Source organism: Cornus florida, unplaced genomic scaffold, assembly GCF_030987335.1.
Source record: "Cornus florida cultivar Cherokee Brave unplaced genomic scaffold, ASM3098733v1 CherokeeBrave_3.0.0_Hap2_Chr01, whole genome shotgun sequence".
Classification (NCBI taxonomy): Eukaryota; Viridiplantae; Streptophyta; class Magnoliopsida; order Cornales; family Cornaceae; genus Cornus; species Cornus florida.
In genome coordinates, this window is record NW_026775571.1 from 103,235,388 (window position 1) to 103,262,440 (window position 27,053).

The following is a 27,053-nucleotide window of genomic DNA, read 5'->3' on the forward strand; positions in this document are numbered from 1 at the left end:
TCACAGTAAAACTTTTCAGGTGCATTTTTAATCCATTTGATATCTCTTGTTGACAGAGAGATCGAAGCTAGTGGTTTTGAGGGGCCTATATACTCTGGCATTTCTGTCTTGAGCAGTTTAAATGAACTGTGAGTTAAACATTTCTAGATCATTTTTCTTTAGTTTCCCTTCTCCTTTTTGGTGATAAAAGGTGTCAGTAGATGTCATTGGCCATGGGCCCATGGCAAGTGTTCTACCTCTTGGGGGAATACTTGAGTTGCTTAATTCTAGGAACACACTATTGTTCTTTGATAAATCAATATTCCTACTCATGTAGTCTTATTGGGGGTCACTATGCAGAAGGATTAGGGACTTAAATGGTGGGAGTTCAAAGTTTCCACCGCTAGAGAACATGCCAAACTTGACACGTTTGTAAGTTAATGGTTGCAGAAATAAATTAAAAGATTGGCTATTGCATTCCCAATATATTTTATTTGCAGGAATTTGGTTTGTGCTGCAGGATGTTGAGCAACTGCAATATATCTGGATCAATCCCCGACTACGTAGCAAATATGCATCAATTGACAATTTTGTAATTCTACCACTTCCTCAGTTTTTTTGTTTTTGGCTTTCGAGGCCAATTCTCTCTGGAGTAATGATAACTTACTGCTTTCAAGGCAGATGTGCTTGTTTACATGAAACTAAGATGATATACATATACAATATATGCACCTATGTACGTGCATACATATGTGGTATATTTAAATTCCATAAATTTGATAAGGCTTTCTTTTACCAGTTGAAATTAAGCTAAAACTTTGGCTGAAGTGCCTACTTCTAGATCCCAAGGCCAATCTTGTCTTAGTTTAAGAACTTAGCAGAGGGGTTATGGGATGGAGGGTTTTGATACCCAACTTGCCTAACCAAACAGCTGCTCTGCTTATCACCCAAGAATCACTCGAGTCCCATTCTAATATAGTCAATTACAAGAAGCAAATAATGAAATGAATAGAACAGGCTAAAGAAATTGCAAAGAAACCAAAACACTTTGTCTGTAAGCACACGTGATAGTTCTGGTGAAAGAAGGAAGAGATGCTAAAACATGCATAAGAATGGCACCGATATGAAGAACTAAAGGGCAGGTGGAAAGCATAAGTACGCAAGCAAAACAGGTTGAACTATAAAACATGTAAGCAATCTACATAACACTATCACACCTGAATTATATGACTCAGAAAAACTAGGAATTAAGGAAATCAAAATAAACTAGAAAGCATGTAAGCACATGGTCCCAGTCATGCATAAATCACTGAAAAAACCACGAGAGGAAAGTAGTAGGAGAAGAATTCTAACATATTTTGGGACTGAACCAAGCAAGCTAGGTTGAATATGTAATTGCTAGAGATCAGGTTCCAAATAGTTCTAGTCCATTAACCGCAACAAGAGTAATGAAAGATCATATTGATTTTAACAATTAACAATGTTGAATTTACCATATTGTAAAAAAACCACGTAGTTCAAGATGAATGGAGCAAAAGATTGCTGTGCTAATAATTAATCAAGTTACTATCTCCTTATGTTTATATTCCTCTACATCTGCTAATATATTCTTTATATATAGCTACTAAACTTTATTGCTTGTGTATGACAATTCGTTGTTATTCTGTCACAGAGACCTCAGTTTCAACAAGTTGGAAGGAAACATTTCAAACTTAGAAGGGCTTAAAAGGGTAACCTTTATGTAAGTAACTAAATTTGGGGAAATCTTCCGATGTCATTTGCGATACATATAAATCCGTCCCCGAAAATTTCTATTTCTATGTCATATGGAAATGTCTTAATTTGTAGAACAATGATTAGTCATGTGTTGGTGAATTTCCTTTTATGGTTAACTTAGAGGCCATCTTTTAGATTAAAAATGGAAATGATATCAAGGTTCATGCAATTACCAACCATGACTAGCAGGAACCAGTAGAAGTGGGTTTTTAATGAGTTGGGGATATTTATCCTGGGGTTATGAGCCTGAAATAGTGTATTACAAAACCATGTCTTCCTATGTTTGATGTAAATCATCTTCTGTTTCATTCTTTACAAATTGAAATACAGTCAATATAAATTATAATATAACCATGCTGAGACTTTATTGCTCATTGATTAGGTATTTGACAGGAAACTTGCTGACTGGGCCTATTCCAGAATGGATCAATAACAGAGATGATCAGTATGTTTTTCATCTTAAATTCTATATAAATTTGCACGACCTGCCATTCTTTTTAAAATTACTTAATACAATCATTAACTTTCTGCTGCAGAATCTGAATGAAAGGCCAATAACAGTAATTTGATTAGATGCCCTTTATAATGTTGAATAATATTTATATTAGGGTTTTCCCTTTGGCAATGATAATTCTATGTACAAGGGTAAATAATGAAGATGACATAAAAGAAAATATGCTAGAAAATATAATGTCCTGAATACGGTATAATGTATGACTCCCATGAAAGCATTGTTAATTTGTTATCACGAGATTGGAGGGCCATGTAGCCGACTAGGAAGGAGAAATGTAATAGAAATGCCAGGTAGATTGCCTTCTGGTGCAAGTTGAGACTGACTTGTAAGAGGTGGAGAATGGCAGTGTAGAGGTCATCAAAGACTCAACGTGGTAAGGCCCGTAAAGTAAAGCTAAATCAGCAATCTGATGTAGAGTTTAAGAGTTCTGATATAAGGGTTTGGAGCAAATAATTTTAGGTGAGCAGGAATTTCAAGGTTGAAGTTTTGTATAACTGGAAGTTAAAGTCTGGGTTCCTAAATGTCAATGTCAAGGTCTACATTCTTAAATCCTAAAGGTAAAGTTATGAAGTCTTGGATCTAATTGTCATGGTTTGAGAACTTAATCTGGGCGTCAAGGTTTGGAAACTCAATTATTTATGTCAAGGTTTGAAAAATCAAATATAGATGTCAGGGTCTACACTTCTCCCCTTGTGGGCCTTTTCCAAAGTATGTTATAGGAGTATTTATAGTCTGGAGTCTTTTAATGCATCTGTGTGGTGGTTTAGCGGATGTTGTGCAATCAGGCGTTGCCATGTGTCCTAATTGACGTCCAATAGTGTGGCATCACCTCTAACATGGTCCAATATTAGAGCATGGATGTCATTAAAATGGAGATATAGGCGCCCCAGCAAACTTCTATGAAATCCTATAGGTTGTCCCATGTTACAAAGACTATATGTCACTGGTAGTTGCATGATGCTGCTTTCTCTTTATTGGAGACAATCAAGGCATTACAACAATAGACCAGCAAAATCAAATCTGGAAAGCTTGATTACAGCAATTGTAATGTGTTCGTTGGTTTGGTTAGCTATAATTTTGGGATTTGTTAGCTGTCAATATTTGTCAAATTTTAATTGTATAAAACATCTATATATACAGAATGAATCTGTGGTTTTCCTGCAATAAGGGAATTACCAATTAAACAATTTGTCATTCTTTTCATTCCTTTTATTCCCTGCCATATTCAGTTTTTACATGGTATCAGAGTGGTGAAAGATCCGTCTCTCATGGCAGATACTGAAGCTCCTAACTCCAATGAACAAGGCATGAACAACGATCTTCATGATCCCTTCTTTGTTTATCACTCTGATAATCCTACATCAGTCCTTGTCTCTCCACTTCTCACGGGAGACAACTTCAGCACATGGCTTCGCACCATGACGATGGCGCTCCGTGCAAAGAATAAGTTTGGATTTGTTGATGGTACCCTCAAATCACCAACTGATGTCAAAGAGCTGCAACAATGGCAGAGATGCAACGATCTGGTGAGTTCATGGATCCTCAATTCGACAGATATTGAAATTCGGGCAAGCATACTCTATGCCGAGACTGCCAAGGAAATATGGCTTGATCTTAATGATCGCTTCACTCAAACAAATGCACTGAAAATTTATCAACTCAATCAATTGATTGCATCTCTAAAACAAGAAGAAAATCATGTTTCTGCTTACTTCACAAAGATGAACGCATTATTGGATGAGTTGAACTCACTCACGGTGGTGAAACCCCGCACTTGTGGACATGGAAAGGGAATTGCAACTCAACAACAACAAGACCATGCGATGGAATTTCTCCAGGGGCTTCATGATCGATATTCGGCTCTCCGCAGCCAAATCTTGCTGATGGATCCATTCCCAAATGCCACAAAAATCTATGCTTTAGTTCGACAAGAAGAAAAACAGCAAGAAATCCATTCTTTGTCCCCCTCTGTCAATGCACCAGAAGATGCTGCACTTTGTGTCAACCAAGCACCCATTAATACTGTTGATATTTCTCCCACAAATCATGCCAATGCAAGTGCACACTCATCCAACCGGTCGAACAACAGCCAACGAAATAATGGAAGGGACAATCGTCGCAATGGAAAATCAAATTTGCATTGTGATTATTGTGGCTACAACAATCACACCAGAGATGTATGCTATAAGCTTCATGGTTTTCCCTCTGATAGATCACGGAACCATCCTCGAAACCAAAATTTTTCAAGGCCATCTCCCTCAAGACCTCACCAATCTGATGATCGGGCACTGGTCTCTCCGTCACTCTTCACACAAGAGCAATACCACAAAATTCTTGCCATGCTTTCTTCAGTTAGCATTAATCCCCAAGCAAACTTAGCAGGTACAGCATTCGCCGCATTAGACTCTGCTTGGATTATTGACACTGGAGCCTCCAAACACATGTGCTCCTCTTTGGCATATTTCTCATCATATTCCCTTTGCTCCACTCATGTTCAATTACCCGATGGTTCACATGCACAAGTCACTTATATTGGAACTGTAAAATTTTCTCCAGCCTTCCAACTTGAGTATGTCTACCATATACCTTCATTTCAGTTTAATCTCTTATTTGTCAGTCAGCTTTCAAAAACTCACCCATATTCAGTAACATTTTTCCATGATCGATGTGTTTTCCAGGACATGTCTGAGAAGAAGATGATTGGACTGGGTAGTGCACATGGCAGCCTCTACTATCTTTAGACCCCTTCTGCACATCTCATCACTGGTACACCCACCATCGACATTTGGCATTGGCGGCTTGGACATCCCTCTCATCATCGTTTGTCTCAATTAGCTAAGAATGTTCCCTCAATTTCCTTTTCCAATAAATATGTTTGTGATATTTGTCCACAGGCAAAACAAACAAGATTAAGTTTTCCAACTAGTTCCATTTCATCTGGTAAGCCATTTCAATTTATTCATGTTGACATTTGGGGAAGTTTTTCTCAGCAATCTTTCAGTGGTGCACGTTTCTTTTGACTATTGTGGATGATTTTTCAAGATGTACCTGGGTATACCTCATGCGTTTTAAGTCTGATACAAAGTATTATTTGAAATCTTTTTTTGCCATGGTAAAAAGAGATAAAACAAGTATTTTCTGGTGAAGGGGACTTGTTTCTTCCTCAAATTCAACAAGTCCGTTCTGACAATGGCACGGAATTTTTGTCAAAAGAAATGCAAGATTTCTTTTCTAAAAATGGCATCATTCATCAACACAGTTGTGTGTCGACACCCCAACAAAATGGTGTTATAGAGCGGAAACACCGGCACCTCTTAGAGGTTGCTCGGGCATTAAGACTCCAGGCAAGCCTACCTCTTTCTTTTTGGGGAGAATGCATACTCACTGCTGCCTATTTAATTAATAAAACTCCCACACCCTTGTTACAAAACAAATCACCACATGAGGTATTAATTCGTGAGCCACCTCTTTATTCTCACCTTCGTGTTTTTGGTTGCCTAGTTTTTGCTCATAACGCTCACATTAAACACAAGTTTGATCAAACGTGCCAAACCTGGAGTCTTCGTTGGATATTCTTATGCCCAGAAAGGATACCAAATATGTGATGTCAAAAGCAAAAGAATTTATGTGCCCAGAGATGATGTTTTTCATGAAGCTATATTTCCTTTCCATGATGTTACTTTAATTTTCATGCTCTCATCGGTCATCCCACTACCTATTGAGGATCATCCACAATATGATTATGCGCCCCCACCCTCAATTGCACCCACTACAAAAAATCCGAATTTCCTTCCAATGGAATTACCTCAGGATCAAATAGAGCGAGCGTCCTCCCATTACTCAAACATACCATAGAAAAAGATTTGCTCCACCTGTCCTTGTTGACACCCAATCAAATCAGCCAATGCCTTCATCTTAAGGAGATACTCCTCATATTACCATTCCTCCACCTGTCATTCATTCCACTTGAGAACGACGTAAACCAGCCTACCTTCAAGACTATCATTGTTCGACGGTCACTAATGTTGCACTACTTACTCCAGCGACTTCTAATCAGATTAGTATCCTCTACCCAATTGATCAATATATTACATATACTAACTTTTCAGGTGCCTATCGAGCCTTCGTTTCTGCCATCTCCTCCAATGAAGAGTGGTGGCTTGTGGTCGTCACACCCAAACCAAAGTTTGTGCAAAAGAGAGTGGTGTTTTGGAATATGGTGAGTGTAGCCAAGTTTTACATTTATAATATGCCGCTACTACCTTTCACTAAAAATATAGCTAGGGCGAGTAGGGATCGTCCCAAGGGATTGGTGGGTCGTATTAGGTTGTGGAATCGAGATTAGGGTTTAGTAGGTTGTGTGATCAAAAGATTGGTTGGTGATTGAATTATGCTAAGATGTAATTTAAACTAAAGTAAACAATTAAATTTAATGGAGAGAAAATGAGAGAGAGATCTTGGGATTTAGAGGTCACCACTAAGCATAGCTTTTCTACACCCTTAATGAATGATTAATGGGGGGGAAAACATGTATTGCAACAATAGTGTGTGTGTGTGGTTTCAACAAGCATGGATGACAAATTAAGTATATATTGTCTAAGCAACATGATGGATAGCACAGTATATCAAACTAAGCCATTAATCCTTTCTTTAAGCTCACAATCCAAACACATCACAAGGTTAGAGACATATGCTACTTGCTTTCATAAGTATGGAACATCAAACAACAAGCATGGATTGTCCTCCTATTTAACATCTAAACTACAACTACATTACAATTAAGCTAATAACATGGAATTAAACTAATTAAACTAAGGGAGATGCACAATCCATTAAGAAATAAGTATGAACAATCAAATAAACCACAAAAGCATTCCATTAAGCACTATGTCTTGACAGTCTCGAGATCTATAACATTAATATACATAGACATGCATCAATAACACTAAATCTAGAGACAAACACATGAACATCTATTCTAGCATATATATACATATGGATAGAAGAACTGATCAATTGGAAGCATTAAACCACACAAATCATTGAATAAACAAGGTCTATATATATAAAAGTGTCAAAACATGTATCACAATACAAATCTCCTCGAAAACACATAAATCAAGATGTAGAAAGTATGCTTAGGGCTAACTCTAGCCCCAAGAGGATGTCTAGCCACTCATGGATGGTGTCCTCCAACCCTCAAGGGCTAACTCCATGATAGAGGTTGCTCCTCTTCTTGGTTGATGGAAGAACTCCAAGCTTGTGTCTCTAGCCTCCTCTCTTCTTTTCTTCCTCACTAAGAAATGAAAATTGTGTCTCTAGTGTATCTATCTAGTATCTCTCAAGAATGGCTCATATTCCTTATATAGGTAGGTTAAATGTCACCCCCAATGAGCTGGGCTCGTACACCAATATTCTTTCCAATGATTGGACATGAGACAACTTTTAATGAGCTAGAAATTGGATTTTCTCAGGCTTGAGGAAGTTCGATTGATTGAACTTGTGGTGAGATCGATCGAACATGGCTGATATATATCGAATTTAAGCTGGATCGATCCTCTATAGCGGCGCCTTTTTGGATAAAGACAAATCTGAGATATTTTGAAGATATTTTTGGGAAAGAGACAAGTGTGGTAGGTAGGGTGGTACAACTAGATAAGATGGAATTTTTTCGATCGATCGAACTTTGTGGGATCTTTGGATAAGGACAAAAGAGCTTGGATCCATCTTGAAATGCTGAGATCGATGAACTTTCGATAAATCGAATATTTTCTGAGATCAATCAAACTTGCTGAATTTCCACCACTTGCTTTCTTTTGCTCCCACTTTGCTCCCTTTCTTTGATTCATCTCAAGATTGCTTCAATTATGCTCTTATTTAGCTGAGCTAGCTTATTTTGGGGATAAGTACCTGAAAATGAAAATAATACAAAATTAATCTAAAGCGGAAAAATAAGATAGATAAAGGTTCTAGAATACCTAAGCTTAAGGGGTTTAAATGCGCACTTTTCAGCGCTCATCACAACCCCAAACTTAAATATTGCTAGTCCCTAGCAATGAACTAGAAAGTAAATGAATGAAATGAACAACTATACAACTATGAACTAGAAAGCAATAAATGGATAATGCCACTTTCGTAAGGAACACGATTATATTTAGCATATGCAACAAGCCTTTTAAACCCCTAGGTTACCCCTAGTGGACGAGTGAAGTCTCATGAGAGTTTCCAAAAATGATACCCACAAACATTAAGCTCATTCTCACAAAAGAGATACCAATATTGTAAACAAGCATTGGGAGAAAACTACCTCAAGTATGCAATTTTTCAAACATTTCCAAGCAATCTCCCAAAATCTTAACATCAAACAAGCAAATATGGTCCTCCACACATCAAGAAAATGATCATGCAAATTAAAACAACTCTAGAATCCTTTTTGAGTGGACCGGCATCAAGTATGTTGCTATCTTAGCCAACTAAAGAAATGATCACATCTTTACCCTTAAACTAGCACACAAATCTAGTACCGATCATCAAGACAAAGAGTGGACCTTTTATTAAAACTTTATTCATCTAGATGCGCTTATTCTTTTCACTCGATTTTATTTATTATTATTTTTTTTTAAGGATTAAAGATGGAAGCATAGTGCAATGTGCTGATATATTAAGCTTTTTAGCAATTCATGAGGTCGAGTGTTAGGTCAATTACTCCCAAACCGGACGGCTTTAGGGCACTAGGTGTTCAAACACTCCTAAGGACTTAGAAGCTCAAATCAACTAGGTTACAAATCAAGACTACCTCCATCTAATCATTTCCCACTTCTCACCTTTGGAGAGAAGTCCTCACTTTTTTATTACTTTTGCAACAACTTTTTTTTTTTTTAATAAACAAGTTCAATTATTAACCTAGAGTTTGGGCCCTCCACCTTTCGGTGCGAGAAGTTCAGTACTTGATGAGGCTAGAACCCCGGCTACTTAGTGAAAAGGGGTTGTTATCCACCTTTATCAAGAATGAAAGCTTTCAATGCACTACTAGCTCAATTGGGATATAACTAATTTAATAATCAACAAAGCATGTACCCCACAAATGAATGCTAGTGTGCGCCTGTGCTAGTGTAGTTTCCTAAAGTGAATCTCAAAACAATCACAAAATCAGGATGATGTGGACCACAAGTGCAAGCATGATATCAATCTTTCAAAAAATTTACTCCTGAATAGCATCCACAAGGCATACAAGGAGTATTGGACTCTCAAGTCAAGCAATTTTTAAATTTTAAGCAATATAGTCCTCAAAAGATCAAAATCATAGCCAGTTATGGACCAATCATAGGAAATTCTTCAAATACACAAGTCATGCTTAAAATTTTGAATTGAAAGCAAATACTGTAATTAACACCATTACCCCCCCCCCCCCCCCCCCCCCCCCCGGAAATTTAAATGGCACAATGTCCTCAATGTGCAAAGAAAACAAAGAAAAGAGTATACCAGTGCAGCTAAGCAAAGAATGGCCAGGATACAAGTATCCAAAGTAGGTGGCATAGCCCTCCCAAACTAGGGATTAACTGTGGTCCTGAAAAGATGGCACTGGATAAAAGTTCATTAGACAACAAATGGGATAATAACAAGTGCACAGTGGACATGTAAGTGTAAATGGGATAAGAAATTGAAGTAAGGAGAGAAAAAAAAGGGTGGTCCTGAAAATTTCGGGCAGTACTCTCTCTTACTGAAGTCACTGGGATGCACCTGATGGAGTTAATCACAGACAGATATATCAATACGTATATATGACATCCAAAAACAAAGTATACATAAAAGAGAAATAAAGAATAGTACAGTACATCCAGTGTCTAGGCCAACAGACTGGCCGCAAGTATATAACAGTAGCAAAAGTATGACAGATATCACAGATATATAATAGGGGAAGAAGATATGAAAATCATGAAGAGGAGGTAGGACGAACAGAGCGTGCTCCGCGGATGTCTCTGGATAGATCACGTAATGTAGCTATAACATCCGTGCGGAGTGAAGCAATATCAGCCCGGATGGAAACCATGCCGTCCTCCAGAGTCTGAAGACGCTCTGCGAAGCTGGGTATCTGAACTGGAGCCTCAGGTGCTGCTGGAGCGGGAGAATGATGATCCTGAGCCTGCTCCTCATCATGAACGGGCGACCCAACTGGAGAGTGATGCTCTGGGTCCTCTACGGGCTGCTCCAAGTCAATATCCATATGCATGGCAGCCGGATCAACTGGTACATCGTCCACCGCCTATTCTGCTGCTGCAACCGCTGCCTGCTCTAACTCCTCTCTCTCTAGCTCTTCAGCTGCCTCCACAGCGTCGTCCTGTAGACTCTTGATAAGAGCCTTGTAGCTCTTATCCCAATCGTTCTTCTTGAATGAGTAGGCCCCAGACTCAATACACTCCCGTGGCTGGAAGGGATAGCGCTGGTCTCTCAGAATCTGTGTAATGAGATGGCCGAATAGGAGATACTTAGCCTGTTTGGGCTTGGCCTTGCTGATATGATCAACATATAACTTCATCATAGTGCTCCAGATGAGCTCAGGAATGGATAGCCAATGCCCTGTATAGAAGGCGTACAGAGCTGTAAGATAATCACCGCGCCTCTGTATCTTGTGTCCGGCAATAAAAACATTTCGGAATAGCACTGAATCAAAGAACCACAAGTCGTCTGGCAGATAAGTCCGAGTGGTGAAAGTCTCGCCACCTGCATAGTGACCTGTGAGTGTAACGGCCATGTCTGCATATGAGGGCCTCCATAGGGTAGGATATGTATCCTGGAGATCGGGAGGGCAGACGTGTGGACAACGGCAAGATCTGGAAAGAGTGTCCACAGTGATACTGATAGGGTGGCCGTCAATGGTAGTCCGCAGCTCCGCCAGGTTACTTGGGGCAGGTCGGAGGTTCTGGAAGAACATCCGGACCAACCTCGGGTACACTGGGTATGTAACAGGGGCTAGTATGGCTGAGATGCCCCTCCAGTCTATATCATCATATGCCGCTCTGGTAAGAACAGACCGGGAGAAGTAGTCTATATCGAAGACCGACTCATGTGCCCCCTGAAGGCGTGAGAATCTCGGCAATGGCCGGTCTAAGTCCTGGGCTGGCTGAGCTGTTGGTGGTGATGGAGATGGTATGTGCTCAGCCTCAGCACCAGCCTGTGAAGAAGATGCCTCAGCCGAAAACTGTAGTCTATTGTTAGCGGATGGAGACTGAGGTGGAGTAGGCTCTGCTGGCTCCTCCTGAAAATAAGAGGGCTCTGGCTCGGACTCGTGAATGGGGTCCTGGATGTGAGATAGACCTGTCTGGTTGTCTAATCTCTGCCTGGCCCTGCGGTGATAATGTCCACGAGCAACAGTCTTGACCCTCGCCATGGCCTGCAAAATAAAAAGAAAACTTGCAAAAAGGAATTCAGTGCCGGTATAAAGAATTAAAGCACAGTTTATAGAATCATGTATGTCAAATAGGATAGACAAGGCAGATAAAGAACATGAATCTATGCAAGTGACAAAGAACAAGTGACATGACTCGAAGCATGCTAGACAGTGTAAGTATGGAATGCATCGAATGTGGAAAACACAGGCATTGGGCATGTATGAGATAGCATGAAACACAAGAGATGGTGTGTGAAATGTGTGATACAAATCTGTGAAGTTCGATCGATCACAAAAATGTGAGATCGATGCAAGTTCAATCGATCTTGAATAAGTGAGATCGATCTGAGAAAAAGTTCGATCGATCGAACTATGAGGTGAAATTCAAAAAGTCACAGATCTGTGACGTGGATGGCACGGGGGCCTCACAAACAAGCTTGTGGGCCCCTTTACACAACAAATCAACAATTTTGGTCACTTTCTTTGGCCCGTGACCCCCAAAATCAAGAATTAAAACCAAAAAAAAAAATAAAACCTATATATACATATCTATACACATATATACATAGCTTCAAAGCTTCATCAATGGCAAGATTCATCATCAAAACATCATAAATCTAACATAGAAGGCATGGATTTATGAAGATAAAGCTTGAAATCAAAAGAGGGATTTCAAATCTTACCTAAAACCGAGAGATGAGATGAAAGGGAGATGAGATCTGAGATCCGAGATGTAGTGGAGAGATTCGAGATGAGATGGACTCGCGGAGGGTTCGCCGGAGGTGGGGAAGTGAGTTGCAGTGGCGAGGGACAAAGGTGAGGGTGTTAGATCGATCTGTGGTATCGATCTAATAACCCTAAGTTTGGTTTTTTAAAAACATTCCGTTACCAGTTCGATCGATCGAACTGAAATCTCAGATTGATCGAACTGTGATCGATCTCTCCTTACTAAAAGACAAATTTTTATTTTTTTATTTTTTTTTAAGCTTTTGAATTTTTGAAAATCAAACATTAAAAATGAAAAATATTTTTTTTGGATTTTTGAAAAATAAAACTAAATAAAATAAAATAAATAAAATAAAATATTTTTGGAATATAAAATAATATATATATATATATATATATATTTATTATCTTATTATATTATTATTATTATTTTTTTAAATTTAAAATTCAAAACAAAAAAATCAAACTTAAAACAGTAAATCAAAGAACAGAGATCGATCTCTCCAAGATCGATCTCAGAAGAACTCCGATCGATCGAACATGTAAAAACCTGCAGACATGTTCGATTGATGGGACAGAGAGCTGAAATATGCAGGTTGGATGCATGTTCAAAATTTTTCTAAGTGTTGGGACTGCAGATCGATCCAAGATGAAGTTGGATCGATCGAAGAACTAAAGATCGATCTAGGAACAAGTTCGATCGATGGGACAGAGAGCTGAAATATGCAGGTTTCCTTCGAATGATTGGACAGAGAGGTGATTGGATGCAGGTTTGATGCAGGTATGGAGTTCGATCGATGGAACCTCCTTGGAGATCGATCGAACTTATGCAAAATGCTCATTTTTAACATGAAAGTGCATGCAATCCTAATCACAGTTCCTAGCAATGTATATGAACCTAAACCAAATATTTAGACTTCGCAAGAAATGAAATTTAAAATAGAAATGAGAGAGGAATAGGGTTGTGACACCCTACGAAATGTACTAGTCTTTAACGTCTCTAGCAAGACGTTGAGCTCTTTTAGCTCGGGTCAAACATCTTGTAATGCATCCCCTCCTTGATGGGGTGATAAGTGCTTTGAACTCCACCCAACAAATGGTTCCCTAAAGAACTTGTTGGATTAGGCTCAAAAGAAATTTTTGGTCCTTGGTCAAAATGATCTTTGGGCTTCCATGCCCTTTCAAAACAAGATTTTGAAACTACTTTCTTGGAATTCAGGGTTAAAGATGAACTTTTTGGAATTTTGGTTTCACACAAAGACTCTATTCCTTCATATTCAAGGTCATGATATTTCTCTACAACATTCACTTCTTCATGCTTGTCAAATGAATTGGGGGTCGGATTGAAGATATTCAACTTCACCTTCATGTGGCCAAATGAGATCTTCATTATCCCCGTCCTACAATTAATGTTGGCATTCGCGGTTGCCAAGAAAGGACTGCTAAGGATAACGGGAATTTGGCTCTTAGGATTCGGGACCAGTTCCGTGTCAATGACAATGAAATCAACGGGGAAGAAGAATTTATCAATCTTAATCAATACATCCTCAATGATACCCCTAGGCTTTTTGATGGATCGGTTGGCAAGTTGCAAAACCACTGACGTCGGTTTCAAGTCTCCTAAGCCTAATTTGACATATACCAAGTACGGAAGAAGGTTAACACTTGCTACTAAGTCTAAAAGAGCCTGATTAATGATATGATCTCTAATGATGCATGAAGTGGTAGGTGAATCGGGGTCCTTAAACTTTGGAAGAGTGTTATGCTGCAAAATTGAGCTTACTTGCTCGGTTAAGACCACTTTCCTAGGTGCTTGGCTTTTGTTCTTTCTCTTTTGGGTGCATAGGTCTTTCAAAAACTTGGCATAAGCCGGAATTTGCTTGATTGTATCCAAAAGTGGAAGATTGACTTTCACTTGCCTAAACACATCCATAATTTCATTTGTTTTGGCCTTTTGCTTGTCAATTGAAATGGATCCTTTTAAGGCATCCGGAAGTGGAGCTCTTGGTTCAAAAACCTTTTCAAAAATTTTCTTTGAAGTCTCTTCAACACAAGAAGTTTTGAAATCATTTTACAAATTTTTCTTTTCAAAATCACTTTTCAAATAACTTTTTAACACATTCTCATTTGAAAGATCATGCATACGCAATGAAGGAGGAATAGGATGAGAAACGGGATGGGTGTCAACTTTGGGTTGCACCGGTTCACTCTCTTCATTGGACATGCCCACTTGGTTGTCCACAATCTTCCCACTTCTCAAGGTAGTCACCGCATTGACATGCTCTATTGCGTGACCTTCCGATGAGGAATGAGTCTTCACAACACATTGTTGCTTGGGTGGGGCATTCAAAGGCATTTTCCCTTTCTCTCTAGCATTTAAAGTACTAGCTATTTGCCCTACTTGGGTTTCTAGCTTAGCAATGGATTGAGAATGAGAATGAAACAATTGAGTATTCGCTTCTAGAGTGCCTAGAGCGGTCAAAACTTTCTCTTCAAAAGTGGGACTCCTAGAATTTCCTTGAGAATATGATGGTTGATTAGGAAAATGAGAATTAGAAAATTGATTTCCTTGTGATTGAAATGATGATCTATAACCTTGGGAACCTTGGCTTTGCATTGGAGGTGGAACATACTTCCTTTGTAAACCACCTTGGGGAGGGTTTGAGCCTTCCCCTTGGTTTCTCCAAGAGAAGTTCGGGTGATTCCTCCAACTAGTATTATAATGATTACCATAAGGATTGTTCCCTTGATTAACAAAAGCTGTATTGACTTGTTCATGATGCTCACTTTGCACATGTCCATGGGGACAATTGGAAGTAGAATGTAAAACACTTGAACAAGTCATATGTGTCTCATTGGATGCATGATGGGAATGATTAGGGACGGAAGATACTTGATTTGCCGAGTTTTGGTTGATCAAGAATTGATCAGACCTTTGAGATAAGGATTTCATCTCGGCGGCTATTTCATTGGAATGGTAAACTTGATGTAAGCCAACACTCTTCCTTTCACTTGAATTCCTACCATTCTTAGAAGATAAAGTTCGATGCAAAGAATTTTCATTCATGCTCTCATAAAGACGCCACACGTCATCCTTATGCCTATCAATGTAAGAGCCACACATGGAAGCATCAACCATGCCATTGTAATTGTCCGATAAGCTTTCAAAGAAGTATTGAACTAATTGTCATTTGGGCATGTCATGATGTGGACATTTCCTAAGCAATTCATTGACTCTTTCCCATGCCTCATGGAACGTTTCCCCATCCCCGTATGAAAACTCTCGAATTGAGGTTCTCATAGCATTGGTCTTAGAAACTGGATAGTACTTCTTCAATAACTCTTGTTGCATTTCTGCCTAAGAAGTTATTGAAAAAGGCCTATGATTGTTAAACCAATATTTTGCCTTGTCTTTAAGGGTGAATGGAAAAAGCTTAAGCCTTAAGACCTCTTCCGGCATGTCCGTGTATCTCACGGTGGAACATACTTCAAGAAACTCATCCAAATGCTTGTAAAGTTCTTCACTTGGAAGTCCATGATAATTAGGAAGCATTTGAATGGTTTGTGGTTTGATCTCATAGTGGTGTGCTTTAAATGGTGGTAATTGAATGCATGTGGGTGCATTGTATTCATTAGGCATATAGTGATCTCTTAAAGCAAGGGGAGGATTAGCAATTGGAGGTGCAACATGGGCACCTTGATTGCCTTGAACTATAGGAGGTTGTGGAGCATAGATTGGCCTTGGCATTCCCAATGGAACTTGGCCTTGTTGTTGTGGTGGGTGAATGAATGGCCTCGGCATGCCTAATGGTACTTGCATGTTATCATGATGCACATTGGGGTGGAGGATACCTTGTTGGTCTATGTGACCAAGGTCCTCCACATGGTCCTCATTATGTCCTTCCATTGATGAAATGGATTGACTAGAACTTCCTCTTCCCCTAGGGTTTCGAACAACGGATTCAAGATGAAAATTAAGAGGGACAAGAGTAGGTTTTAATGATCTACGACCATGCATGCACAACAAAACACAACAAGCAACAAGTAATGAACAATCACTTCACCTTCACAACAAATCAACAATCAACAAACTTTCTCCACATACAATGTTCCCATACTCCCATGCTATCAACAATATGTAAAGAATAATAAAATTGCCTCCACGTGGGCTCACGATTTATCTAAGAATTGAAATACAAGCCTCCATACGGGCCGACGATTTAACTAGAGATTGAGTTAAGAAAGAGCTCACAAAGGGTCCTTTAGCACTTCAATCAATTTTCAATTTTAGCCTTGCAAAAATTTTTAGATTTTAACTTTTTCATTGCTTTTGCTTAGCTCCTTGCTTAAAATGCTCCTTTGCTCACCTTCTTTTCAATGCACCTAGTCAAACAAGAACCAACACAATAAGTAACTAAAATGAAAATGAAAACAAAGTAGAAACACGATCAAAAGAATACTAATTCCTAATTGATTCTACAAATACGACATTGCCTTCAATCAATCCCCGGCAACGGCGCCAAAAACTTGGTGATTTGTGGTCGTCACACCCAAACCAAAGTTTGTGCAAAAGAGAGTGGTGTTTTGGAATATGGTGAGTGTAGCCAAGTTTTATATTTATAATATGCCACTACTACCTTTCACTAAAAATATAGCTAGGGCGAGTAAGGATCGTCCCAAGGGATTGGTGGGTCGTATTAGGTTGTGGAATCGAGATTAGGGTTAGTAGGTCGAGTGATCAAAAGATTGGTTGGTGATTAAATTATGCTAAGATGCAATTTAAACTAAAGTAAACAATTAAATTTAATGGAGAGAAAATGAGAGAGAGATCTTGGGATTTAGAGGTCACCACTAAGCATAACTTTTTAACACCCTTAATGAATGATTAATGGGGGGAAAAACATGTACTGTAACACTAGTGTGTGTGTGTGTGGTTGTTTCAACAAGCATGGATGACAAATTAAGTATATATTGTCTAAGCAACATGATGGATAGCACAATATATCAAACTAAGCTATTAATCCTTTCTTTAAGCTCACAATCCAAACACATCACAAGATTAGAGACATATGTTACTTGCTTTCATAAGTATGGAACATCAAACAACAAGCATAGATTGCCCTCCCATTTAACATCTAAACTACAACTACACTACAACTAAGCTAATAACATGGAATTAAACTAAGGGAGAGGCACAATCCATCAAGAAATAAGTATGAACAATCAAATAAACCACAAGTGCATTCCATTAAGCACTATGTCTTGACAATCTCTAGATTTATATCATTAATACACATAGACATGCATCAATAACACAAAATCTAGAGACAAACACATGAACATCTATTCTAGCATACATAGACATATGGATAGAATGAAATGATCAATTGGAAGCATTAAACCACACAAATCATTGAATAAACAAGATCTATATATATAAAAGTGTCAAAACATGTATCACAATACAAATCTCCTAAAAAACACATAAATCAAGATGTAGAAAGCATGCTTAGGGCTAACTCTAGCCCCAAGAGGATGTCTAGCCACTCATGGATGTTGTCCTCCAACCCTCAAGGGCTAACTCCATGGTAGAGATTGCTCCTCTTCTTGGTTGATGGAAGAACTCCAAGCTTGTGTCTTTAGCCTCCTTTCTTCTTTTCTTCCTCACTAAGAAATGAAAATTGTGTCTCTAGTGTATCTATCTAGTATCTCTCAAGAATGGCTCATATTCCTTATATAGGTAGGTTAAATGTCACTCCCAATGAGCTGGGCTCGTACACCAATATTCCTTCCAATGATTGGACATGAGACAACTTTTAATGAGCTGGAAATTGGATTTTCTCGGGCTTGAGGAAGTTCGATCGATCGAACTTGTGGTGAGATCGATCGAACATGGTTGAGATCTATCGAATTTAAGCTGGATCAATCCTCTATGGCGGTGCCTTTTTGGATAAAGACAAATCTGAGATATTTTGAAGATATTTTTGGGAAAGAGACAAGTGTGGTAGGTAGGGTGGTACAATTGGATAAGATGGAATCTTTTCGATCGATCGGAAGAAAGTTGGATCGATTGAACTTTGTGGGATCTTTGGATAAGGACAAAAGAGCTTGGATCCATCTTGAAATGCTGAGATCGATGAACTTTCGATCTATCGAATATTTTCTGAGATAGATCGAACTTGCTGAATTTCCACTACTTGCTTCCTTTTGCTCCCACTTTGCTCTTTTCTTTGATTCATCCCAAGATTGCTTCAATTATGCTCTTATTTAGCTGAGTTAGCTTATTTTGGGGATAAGTACCTGAAAATGGAAATAATACAAAATTAATTTAAAGCGGGAAAATAAGATAGATAAAGGTTCTAGAATACCTAAGCTTAAGGGGTTTAAATGCGCACTTTTCAGCGCTCATCAAAGAGCCAAAGTCATTCTCCTAAGCAATCAAGGTTCCGCATTGGCGTGATGCTATGACCACTGAACTTACTGCCGTTGAAAACAACCACACATGGAGCCTTACTCCTTTACCACCCAATAAGAAACCTATTGGGTGTAAATGGGTTTATAAAATCAAGTATCACTCTGATGGCAGCATTAAAAGATACAAAGCCCGATTAGTTGCCAAGGGCTTCACACAAGTTGAAGGGCTTGATTACCATGACACCTTCGCCCCCGTCGCCAAGCTTGTTACTGTACGAGCTCTTCTATCAGTTGCTTCTGTTAAAAAATGGTCTCTCCATCAACTTGATGTGAACAATGCATTTCTTCATGGTGATTTGGATGAAGAAGTGTACATGAATCTTCCACCTGGTTTTGCTCCACAAGGGGAGGCTCGAGTTTGCAAATTACATATATCTCTCTATGGTTTGAAGTAGGCTTCTCGCCAATGGTTTGCAAAGTTTTCCCACACTCTTCATGATGCTGGATTCTCCCAATCACTAGCAGATTACTCTTTGTTTACCCGGATCAGAGAACCATCTTCCACTTTTGACTTGGTGTATGTCGATGACATCATCATTACTGGTAATGACTTATATGCAATTCAGCAATTGAAACACTTTCTTGCACAAAAAATTTTCATCAAAGACCTTGGGCGACTGAAATATTTTCTTGGAATTGAGGTTGCGTGTTCCCAGCGAGGCATTTTTTTTGTCCCAACGCAAATATACATTGGACATCCTGAAAGATGCAGGATTACTTGGTGCTAAGCCTTCTGCCACTCCCATGGAACAACATCTTCATTTGACTACTACTGATGGTACACCTTTATTAGATCCTTCTTCCTATCGTCAACTAATAGGATGTCTTATCTACCTCACAGTTACTAGACCTGATCTTGCATATTCAGTTCAAATTTTGAGTCAATTCATGTAAGATCCCCGCACTCCTCACATAGATGCAGCCACTAAAGTGCTTCGCTATCCAAAGGCACACCTGGAAAAGGTATAATGCTATCTTCATCAACCTCACTCACTTTGAAAGGTTTTTGTGACTCTGATTGGGCAGGATGCCCCACAACTCGTCGCTCTACCACTGGTTTTTGTGTTCTCCTTAGTTCTAATCCCATCTCACGGAAAACAAAGAAGCAAAGTACTATTTCTCGCTCATCCGTTGAAGCAGAGTATCGTGCCATGGCAACACTTACATCTGAACTTCAATGGCTGCAATACCTTTTGAATGACCTTGGTATCTCTCACACATCACCCATCACTCTCTATTGTGATAACCAAGCTGCCATGCACATTGCCGAGAATCCGGTGTTTCATGAGCGCACAAAACACATTGAGCTTGATTGTCATTTCGTTTGTGAGAAAATTCAGTCCAAATTGATTTCTCTTTGTTACATTCGATCCGCTGAACAAATCGCCGACATTTACCTTTGGGTAAGGATCAGTTTCATTGTCTTATGAGCAAGCTGGGCGTTACTCACATACACGCTCCACCTTGAGGGGGAGTATTGGAGACAAACAAGGCATTACAACAATAGACCAGCCAAAACAAATCTGGAAAGCTTGATTACAACAATTGTAACGTGTATGTTAGTTTGGTTAGCCTATAATTTTGGGATTTGTTAGCTGTCAATATTTGTCAAATATTAATTGTATAAAACATCTATATATACAAAATGAAGCTGTGGTTTTCCTGCAATAAGGGAATTACCAATTAAACAATTTGTCATTCTTTTCATTCCTTTTATTCCCTGCCATATTCAGTTTTTACACTCTTATTAACGTTAAGTTGTGCTAGACCTTGAGATGAGATCTCCTTGATAAGCCCTAAACTTATGCCACCAAGCCAAGTACCCTTAGTTTTTCAATAGGTTGCTACATAACTACGTACCCTGAAGTGGGTTATGATAAATGCTTATATACCTCTTTGATCATTTCATATCTGCATGCTTCAAGGTAGACATGATGAGTCATTCGTGCATCTAGGGACACATGCCCCTTTCTTGCTCCTAACATAGGCTTTGTAGGTTCATATCAAGAGATCTTTTCAATCTTCAAAGTTACAGAAATCGGAAGATATCTTTTGGTGACAAGGAAAGAGGTACTCGTAATGTGAAGAGGAAGGTTACTACTAATCAAAAAAAAAAAAAAAAAACAAAAAAAAAGGAAGAGGAAGGTTATATCTGGTGTAGTCATCGTTGAAATATTGGTACTAACAGTGAGTTACAAAGAAGTTCTTGTAAAATATATATGAGTAGGGGGCTCATCAGAGTCAATGAGTACATGGAGAAAACTGCAAGGTTTGTCTGTAGCAAGACCTGTATAGAGAAAATTAGGAACTATTTGTTACATGAGACGGATCACAGAGCTGGAGAAATATGCAATGTTAAAGGCTAGGTCTATCAGATACATAGCATGTAGTTTTGATGTAGTGGTTACCCGGGAATGGACGATTCCTGATATAACATAGTATCAAAGAATTCAGTCGAAAAATAGCTTCTTGTTTCTCTCTACTTATTTCTTCTCCTTTGTTTTCCATATAGGTAAGAATCCCTGAACCTTTCCTTCTCTAAGGCTGTCATGTTAACACTTTCTTGGTAATAGGACAAAAGCTTTGGCCTATATATTATTTACAAACCATGTAAATTTGCCAAAGTGGTTAATTTTGTGTTTGAGAAGGAATTAAGGAAAGAGAAAAGCCTAAACAGATACTAGAAATAGGTGGCTGAGAAGCATCGCAAAAGTTTATGCAACTGCATGTGGCATTTTGGTGAAAAATTAGATTATTTGTTCTTTTAGATTTCTTTCATGATATTATTAGTATAGCATTTTTATACCTCAGTAAGATGTTCCTTCTTTCCTCCATTATCTCATGGAGTTAACATGAGTTATTGACGTATCAATATGATTTTATGCAGGATTATAGATCTTTCCTATAATAACTTTACTGAGACATCTGTGCTACCTTCGTGCACTAGCAAAACCCTGTAAGATATTTTTTTCTTTTTTCTTTCTTCTTTACTTAAGCTTCCCTAAGCTTTACATGAATTTCTTTTCTTCATTTTATTATTATTATCTTTGTTACATGGACTCTTTAAAAATAGTGAAGTATCCGTGTTGGACACGTATCCCTCGGACTTGGGTATGGGATATGTGTCCGACACTTTTGGTTGGACATGTACTTAAAAAGCATATCCAATCATTTAATTACATTATATTATTACTTTGAAATGAGTTAAATGCCTATATTGAACATTATATTAGACAAAAACATTCCTTTACTTTAGAAAATAAAATAAAATAATTAATAAAATGAATATTTAGCCGTGTCCGTGTGTCCTTCTATTTGGAGATTTGACACGTCCGACGCATAGATATATACCCATGTTTGACACCCCTACCCGTGTTACATGACATATACCCGTGTCCGACACCCATACCCGAGTCCATATAACATAAATTATTATTATTATTATTATTATTACCGTCTGTGTTCATCATCATTATTTTGTGTTTTTTATTTTTTAATTATCATTATTGTTATTTTGTTTTTCTTAATCAGAAATTTGTTCAGAAGCTTCCCTAGATGGATAAACTTGTAAGCCTCTCAACTCGTACTTACAATTTGTATATTTTTTTATTTTTTATTTTTATTTTTTTCTTTTTCTCACACTTTTCTTGTACTACATCAATTTAGGGAATTTGATAAGTGCACTCCTTGTTTAGAAGGTAAGTATTTATTTCTTAGTATCAAAAGTAAGATTATGTTATCAAATTTATTACTCCCTCTGTCCCAAAAAGAATGTGGAGTAGAAATTTTTAAAGGGATATGTGGGCCATGTATTGTCCCCCTCCAAAGTTACTAACTTGCTCTTTAAGTTTTGAATATTTAAGTTTAAAATTTTAAATTCTAAGGACATATATGAAAAAATGTAAAATATATTGTTTGAAAAAGGAAAGTGGTCATTTAGTTTGGAACAACCCAAAAAGGAAAGATGTACATTTTGTTTTGGGACAAATGGAGTACAACTATTAATTCGAATCTTCGGGCCTTATTCATTGGTATCCAACTATGGAATTATGGATCAACTAAATGGTCAACACCTGTTCTTTCATGCTATCAAGGAACACACACAAACACACGCTTATGGAACATACTTTTCTTTTCTTTTTTTTTTTCTTTTTTTTTTTTATTTTAATTCTTCCCTGTTTGCTTTTATCTTTGGTCAATCTAACTGTTTTTTCTTTTGTTTATTTCCCTGAAGATTTGTATTCATTGCATATAAATTGTGGCGGAGAAGAAGCCACCATTGGAGAAACTACTTATGAAGCAGATGAAGACCCCAGAGGTTCAGTTCCTGAAAAAGAGAATTGGGGAATTAGTACCACGGGACGCTTTTGGGATATTAATGTAACTGCGAGTGACTATATAGCGAAAAATGTATCCGTCCTCGTAGGGAACGACACTCGATTGTTGTACACAAGAGCTCGCCTCTCTCCTCTGTCTCTCACCTATTATGGGCATTGCTTTGCAGATGGGAACTATACTGTGAGTCTTCACTTTGCTGAGATAATAATCAGAGAAAATCAATCTTTTCAGAGTCTTGGAAGACGGATTTTTGATATTTATATCCAGGTACTAATTGCATTGTAAGTGTGCCTTTTAATATGCATAAAAAAGAAATTAATTTCATTTGTTTGTGGCAGGATGAACTGGTTCGGAAGGATTTTGATATTGTACAGGAAGCACAAGGGGTCGATAAGGCAGTAGTGCTAAAATTTAACAGTGTTGTTAAGGAAAAGACGTTGGAGATTCGCTTTCATTGGGCTGGGAAAGGGACTACAATCGTCCCGACAAGAGGAACATATGGTCCACTCATATCAGCTATTTCTGTGGAATCTAGTAATGTTATTTTCTGTCTAAAGGCTGTTATATCTTCTCTTTATGTTCAATCAAGGTAGACTAACTATAAATGATTGATTAATGACATGGTAGAGAGTTATTCCCGGCTTTGAGACATGAAATTAGGGATCTGCTACCAGGATTTTAATTTGTAACTTTTCATTTTTTTTTCATACTAGTTAATTTGCCTCTTGAGTCGTCCTATTACTGTTAGAAGTTTTCAAAATTTGGATTCTTCTGGCTGTACACAGAAGTTTGGACATTGTAGCATGTAATCTTAGCCTGTTTAATGTTCTTCTCTTTTTTGGGCAGATTTTAAGCCGCCTTCTGATGGGAAAAGGAAGATATTCACGGTAATAATTGGATCTATAGCTTCAGTATCATTCCTCATTTTCACGACTCTCGGTATTTTTTGGTGGAGAGGTTGTCCGGGAAGCAGTATCTCAAGTGAACGAGGTGCATAAATCTTTTACAGACTTGTTGATTTGAATTCACAACCAAAAATCTTCACATATTTCAGCTATTGCAGGATGTAAGAACAATGCGTGACAGAGTATAGATAGGTCCTTTGAGTGTTGCAGGTCACATGCGAACTATGATTATAGAAGTTATAATACCAAGCAGACTTGCTTGTTTGTTTAGTAGAATTGAGACACAACCAAATTTGTCAGAAACTATACGTAGATATTGTCTGCTTTGCACCCTCTTGACACTCATGGTTTTAAAATGCGTCTAAATAGGTTGGGGACATCCCCCTTGTAAGTGCCAGCAACTTCTTCCTAGACAATGTGGGATGCCACAATCGCCCCCTTTTGCGAGTCGGTGCCCTTTCTGGTGTGACCCCCATGTGTTTGTGCACGCTCCCCCATATGTCAAGACCCACCTCACACTTTGTAGATATTGTGCACTTTGCACCTTCTTGGCTTCACTGTTTGTAAACATCTACACAGGCAGGAAACATCCTTTCTTATAAGTGCTAACAACTTCTTTCCCTCTCGCCAGTCAATGTGACGTCACAAAATTAGTATTTTATATTTTTAATCAACATGTTCATATGGTCTTGACAAAACTCTTACGCTGGTTGCCAAGTGACCTAACGTAATCATCCTCCTTTTTTCGGGCTTGGGACTGGGGTGTAAAGATGACACATGCGGAGTAAATTGAGAAAATATCGATTAAGACGGTTTGGACACGTACAAAGTAGACCACTTGCTCCAGTTAGGCAGAGTGACACCGTCTTAATGCTAGAGGAGGGGAAGACCAAAGCTAAAATGGATAGAGAGTTAGGAAGGATACGTTAACATGTTTTTTTTTGAAAAAGTGAGTGAATATTAGACATAAGAGAGACAACGGACTTCCAGATTCAATTTAATTCACTTTTAAATGTCCGAAACTCAGATGAGCTTGAGCTCGTATTTGTGTAGTTTCTTTAATATTCAAATGTCCCCGTTTTGAGGCGGTTGAAGTAGCACCAATGAGATAAAATGAGAAAAACTTGATTGAGATAATTTGGCCATATACAATGAAGACCAATAATTGCTCTAATAAGGAAGAGTGAAGTGGCCTTATTGAAGGTACTGATAGGGGAAGGGAAGATCAGGACTAACATGGGCTAAAATACAAAGGAAAAATATGATAGCATGTGGCTTGATTAAGGTTACAATCCAACCACAGGTTAAGATACTAAGGAAAGATATGTTCCAATGAGATAGTTTGATTTCAGTTTGGGAAAAGAATTAAATGAGTTGAATTGAGTGTAAGATGTTGGGATTAGTGTAGTTGAAAAGTTATAAGTTCTATTATCTCTCTATTACTTCGTTGCAAACAAAATAAAGCATTATTATTTTCTCATTTCATTTCTTATTCTCATTCTTCCAAATGTTATCTTTTATTTAAAAGGCAGTCAGATACTTGGCCAAAACGAGAAGTTACTGCATTTTGTGATAGTTCAATATTTTACATTGCTCTGCAGATCTTAGAGGATTAGATTTGCAAACTGGTTTATTTACCTTTAGACAAATTGAAACTGCTACTGATAACTTCCATGAGGCAAACAAAATTGGGGAAGGAGGTTTTGGATCTGTGTACAAGGTATATAGCAATAGATTTTCTAGCTTCTTATTTTGCTCTCAGTTTTTTGTTTGTGTGTGATGAAATTTGGAGATGGACATTTGATATTACATTTTAATTGAAACTATTTATTGTTATTAATTAAAAATATAAGTTGTTATTCCATTGCAGGGTATACTATTGGATGGTACTGTAATCGCAGTCAAGCAACTTTCTTCCAAATCAAAGCAAGGAAATCGTGAATTTGTGAATGAAATAGGCTTGATTTCTGGTTTACAGCACCCAAATCTTGTAAGATTGTATGGATGCTGTATTGAAGAGAATCAATTACTACTGGTATATGAGTACATGGAAAACAATAGCCTTGCCCTAGCTCTGTTTGGTATGTTACTTTTATACTTCGTTCTGTATCCTCTCTTGATTAGAAAAAGATTCCTAATGAATAGTATAACTTATTTACCGCCATATAATATTGTATATTTTTCTTTGATTTGGCTATTTCTTGTTAATTATAGGTCCAAAGGAATTGCAATTGAAATTAGATTGGCCGACCAGACAAAGGATTTGTGTTGGCATAGCAAAAGGTTTGGTGTTCCTGCATGAGGAATCAACATTAAAAATTGTTCATAGAGACATCAAGACTACCAATGTACTACTGGATAGGGATCTTAACCCTAAGATATCTGACTTTGGATTGGCCAAGCTTCATGATGAGGAGAACACCCACATTAGCACCAGAGTTGCTGGAACTGCGTGAGCTACCAATTTACTCTTTCCTTGAGGAATACTCTAATGTTGTTCCAATATTTTAAAATTTTATTTTTAAATATGACTTAAAATATGGTACAATTCCATTCTTTCATCACCAAATTACCATTATTTATAAATATGAATGTTGTTAGCTGAAATTACAAGGTTGATTTGCTTCCCTGAATGTAACCAAAACATTGCAATCAAATTGTAGATAAGCTTCATTAGGTTTCTGCATATGCAATTAAACCATACTTGTGAACAGGTTGTTAACCAGAACCATAGTAATGGAGATCCTAATGGGCTGCGTGGTCTACGCACTTATAGGTGTAGGCGTAGAGGATGATTTTAGGAGCTCTTTTATTTTTATATATTATTTTTCTTTCTCATTCTCTCTCCCATCCTGCATCAATTTGGTATCCGAACACTTCTATCCTACATAACTTAGTTGTGACAAGGTTATGGTCACATGAGAGTATTTTTATTTATTCTATTATGGTTATC

The 27,053-nt window shown here is 38.0% G+C and overlaps 1 protein-coding gene and 1 pseudogene across 5 annotated transcripts in view; both read left to right on the plus strand.

Moving 5' to 3' along the window:
• LOC132310518 (probable LRR receptor-like serine/threonine-protein kinase At1g07650) overlaps window positions 1-27,053 on the plus strand; it is a 29,269-nt gene that overhangs the window by 82 nt on the left and 2,134 nt on the right. The window contains exons 2-15 of one of the 5 annotated variants that reach the window (XM_059808687.1): window positions 57-128; window positions 340-411; window positions 500-571; window positions 1,652-1,720; window positions 2,138-2,200; window positions 21,745-21,813; window positions 22,389-22,424; window positions 22,524-22,555; window positions 23,092-23,462; window positions 23,534-23,729; window positions 24,042-24,185; window positions 25,702-25,820; window positions 25,971-26,181; window positions 26,315-26,552. In XM_059808687.1, the coding sequence (XP_059664670.1) occupies window positions 392-411; window positions 500-571; window positions 1,652-1,720; window positions 2,138-2,200; window positions 21,745-21,813; window positions 22,389-22,424; window positions 22,524-22,555; window positions 23,092-23,462; window positions 23,534-23,729; window positions 24,042-24,185; window positions 25,702-25,820; window positions 25,971-26,181; window positions 26,315-26,552 (1,640 nt within the window). In that variant the 5' untranslated portion in view covers window positions 57-128; window positions 340-391. Of the gene's footprint in view, window positions 1-56; window positions 129-316; window positions 412-479; window positions 572-1,651; window positions 1,721-2,137; window positions 2,201-3,544; window positions 3,796-21,744; window positions 21,814-22,388; window positions 22,425-22,523; window positions 22,556-23,091; window positions 23,463-23,533; window positions 23,730-24,041; window positions 24,186-25,701; window positions 25,821-25,970; window positions 26,182-26,314; window positions 26,553-27,053 lie in introns of those variants that run through there. The other 4 variants (XM_059808690.1, XM_059808692.1, XM_059808694.1 and 1 more) reach the window with 4 other exon arrangements.
• On the plus strand, window positions 15,581-15,679 carry LOC132284093 (small nucleolar RNA R71; annotated as a pseudogene).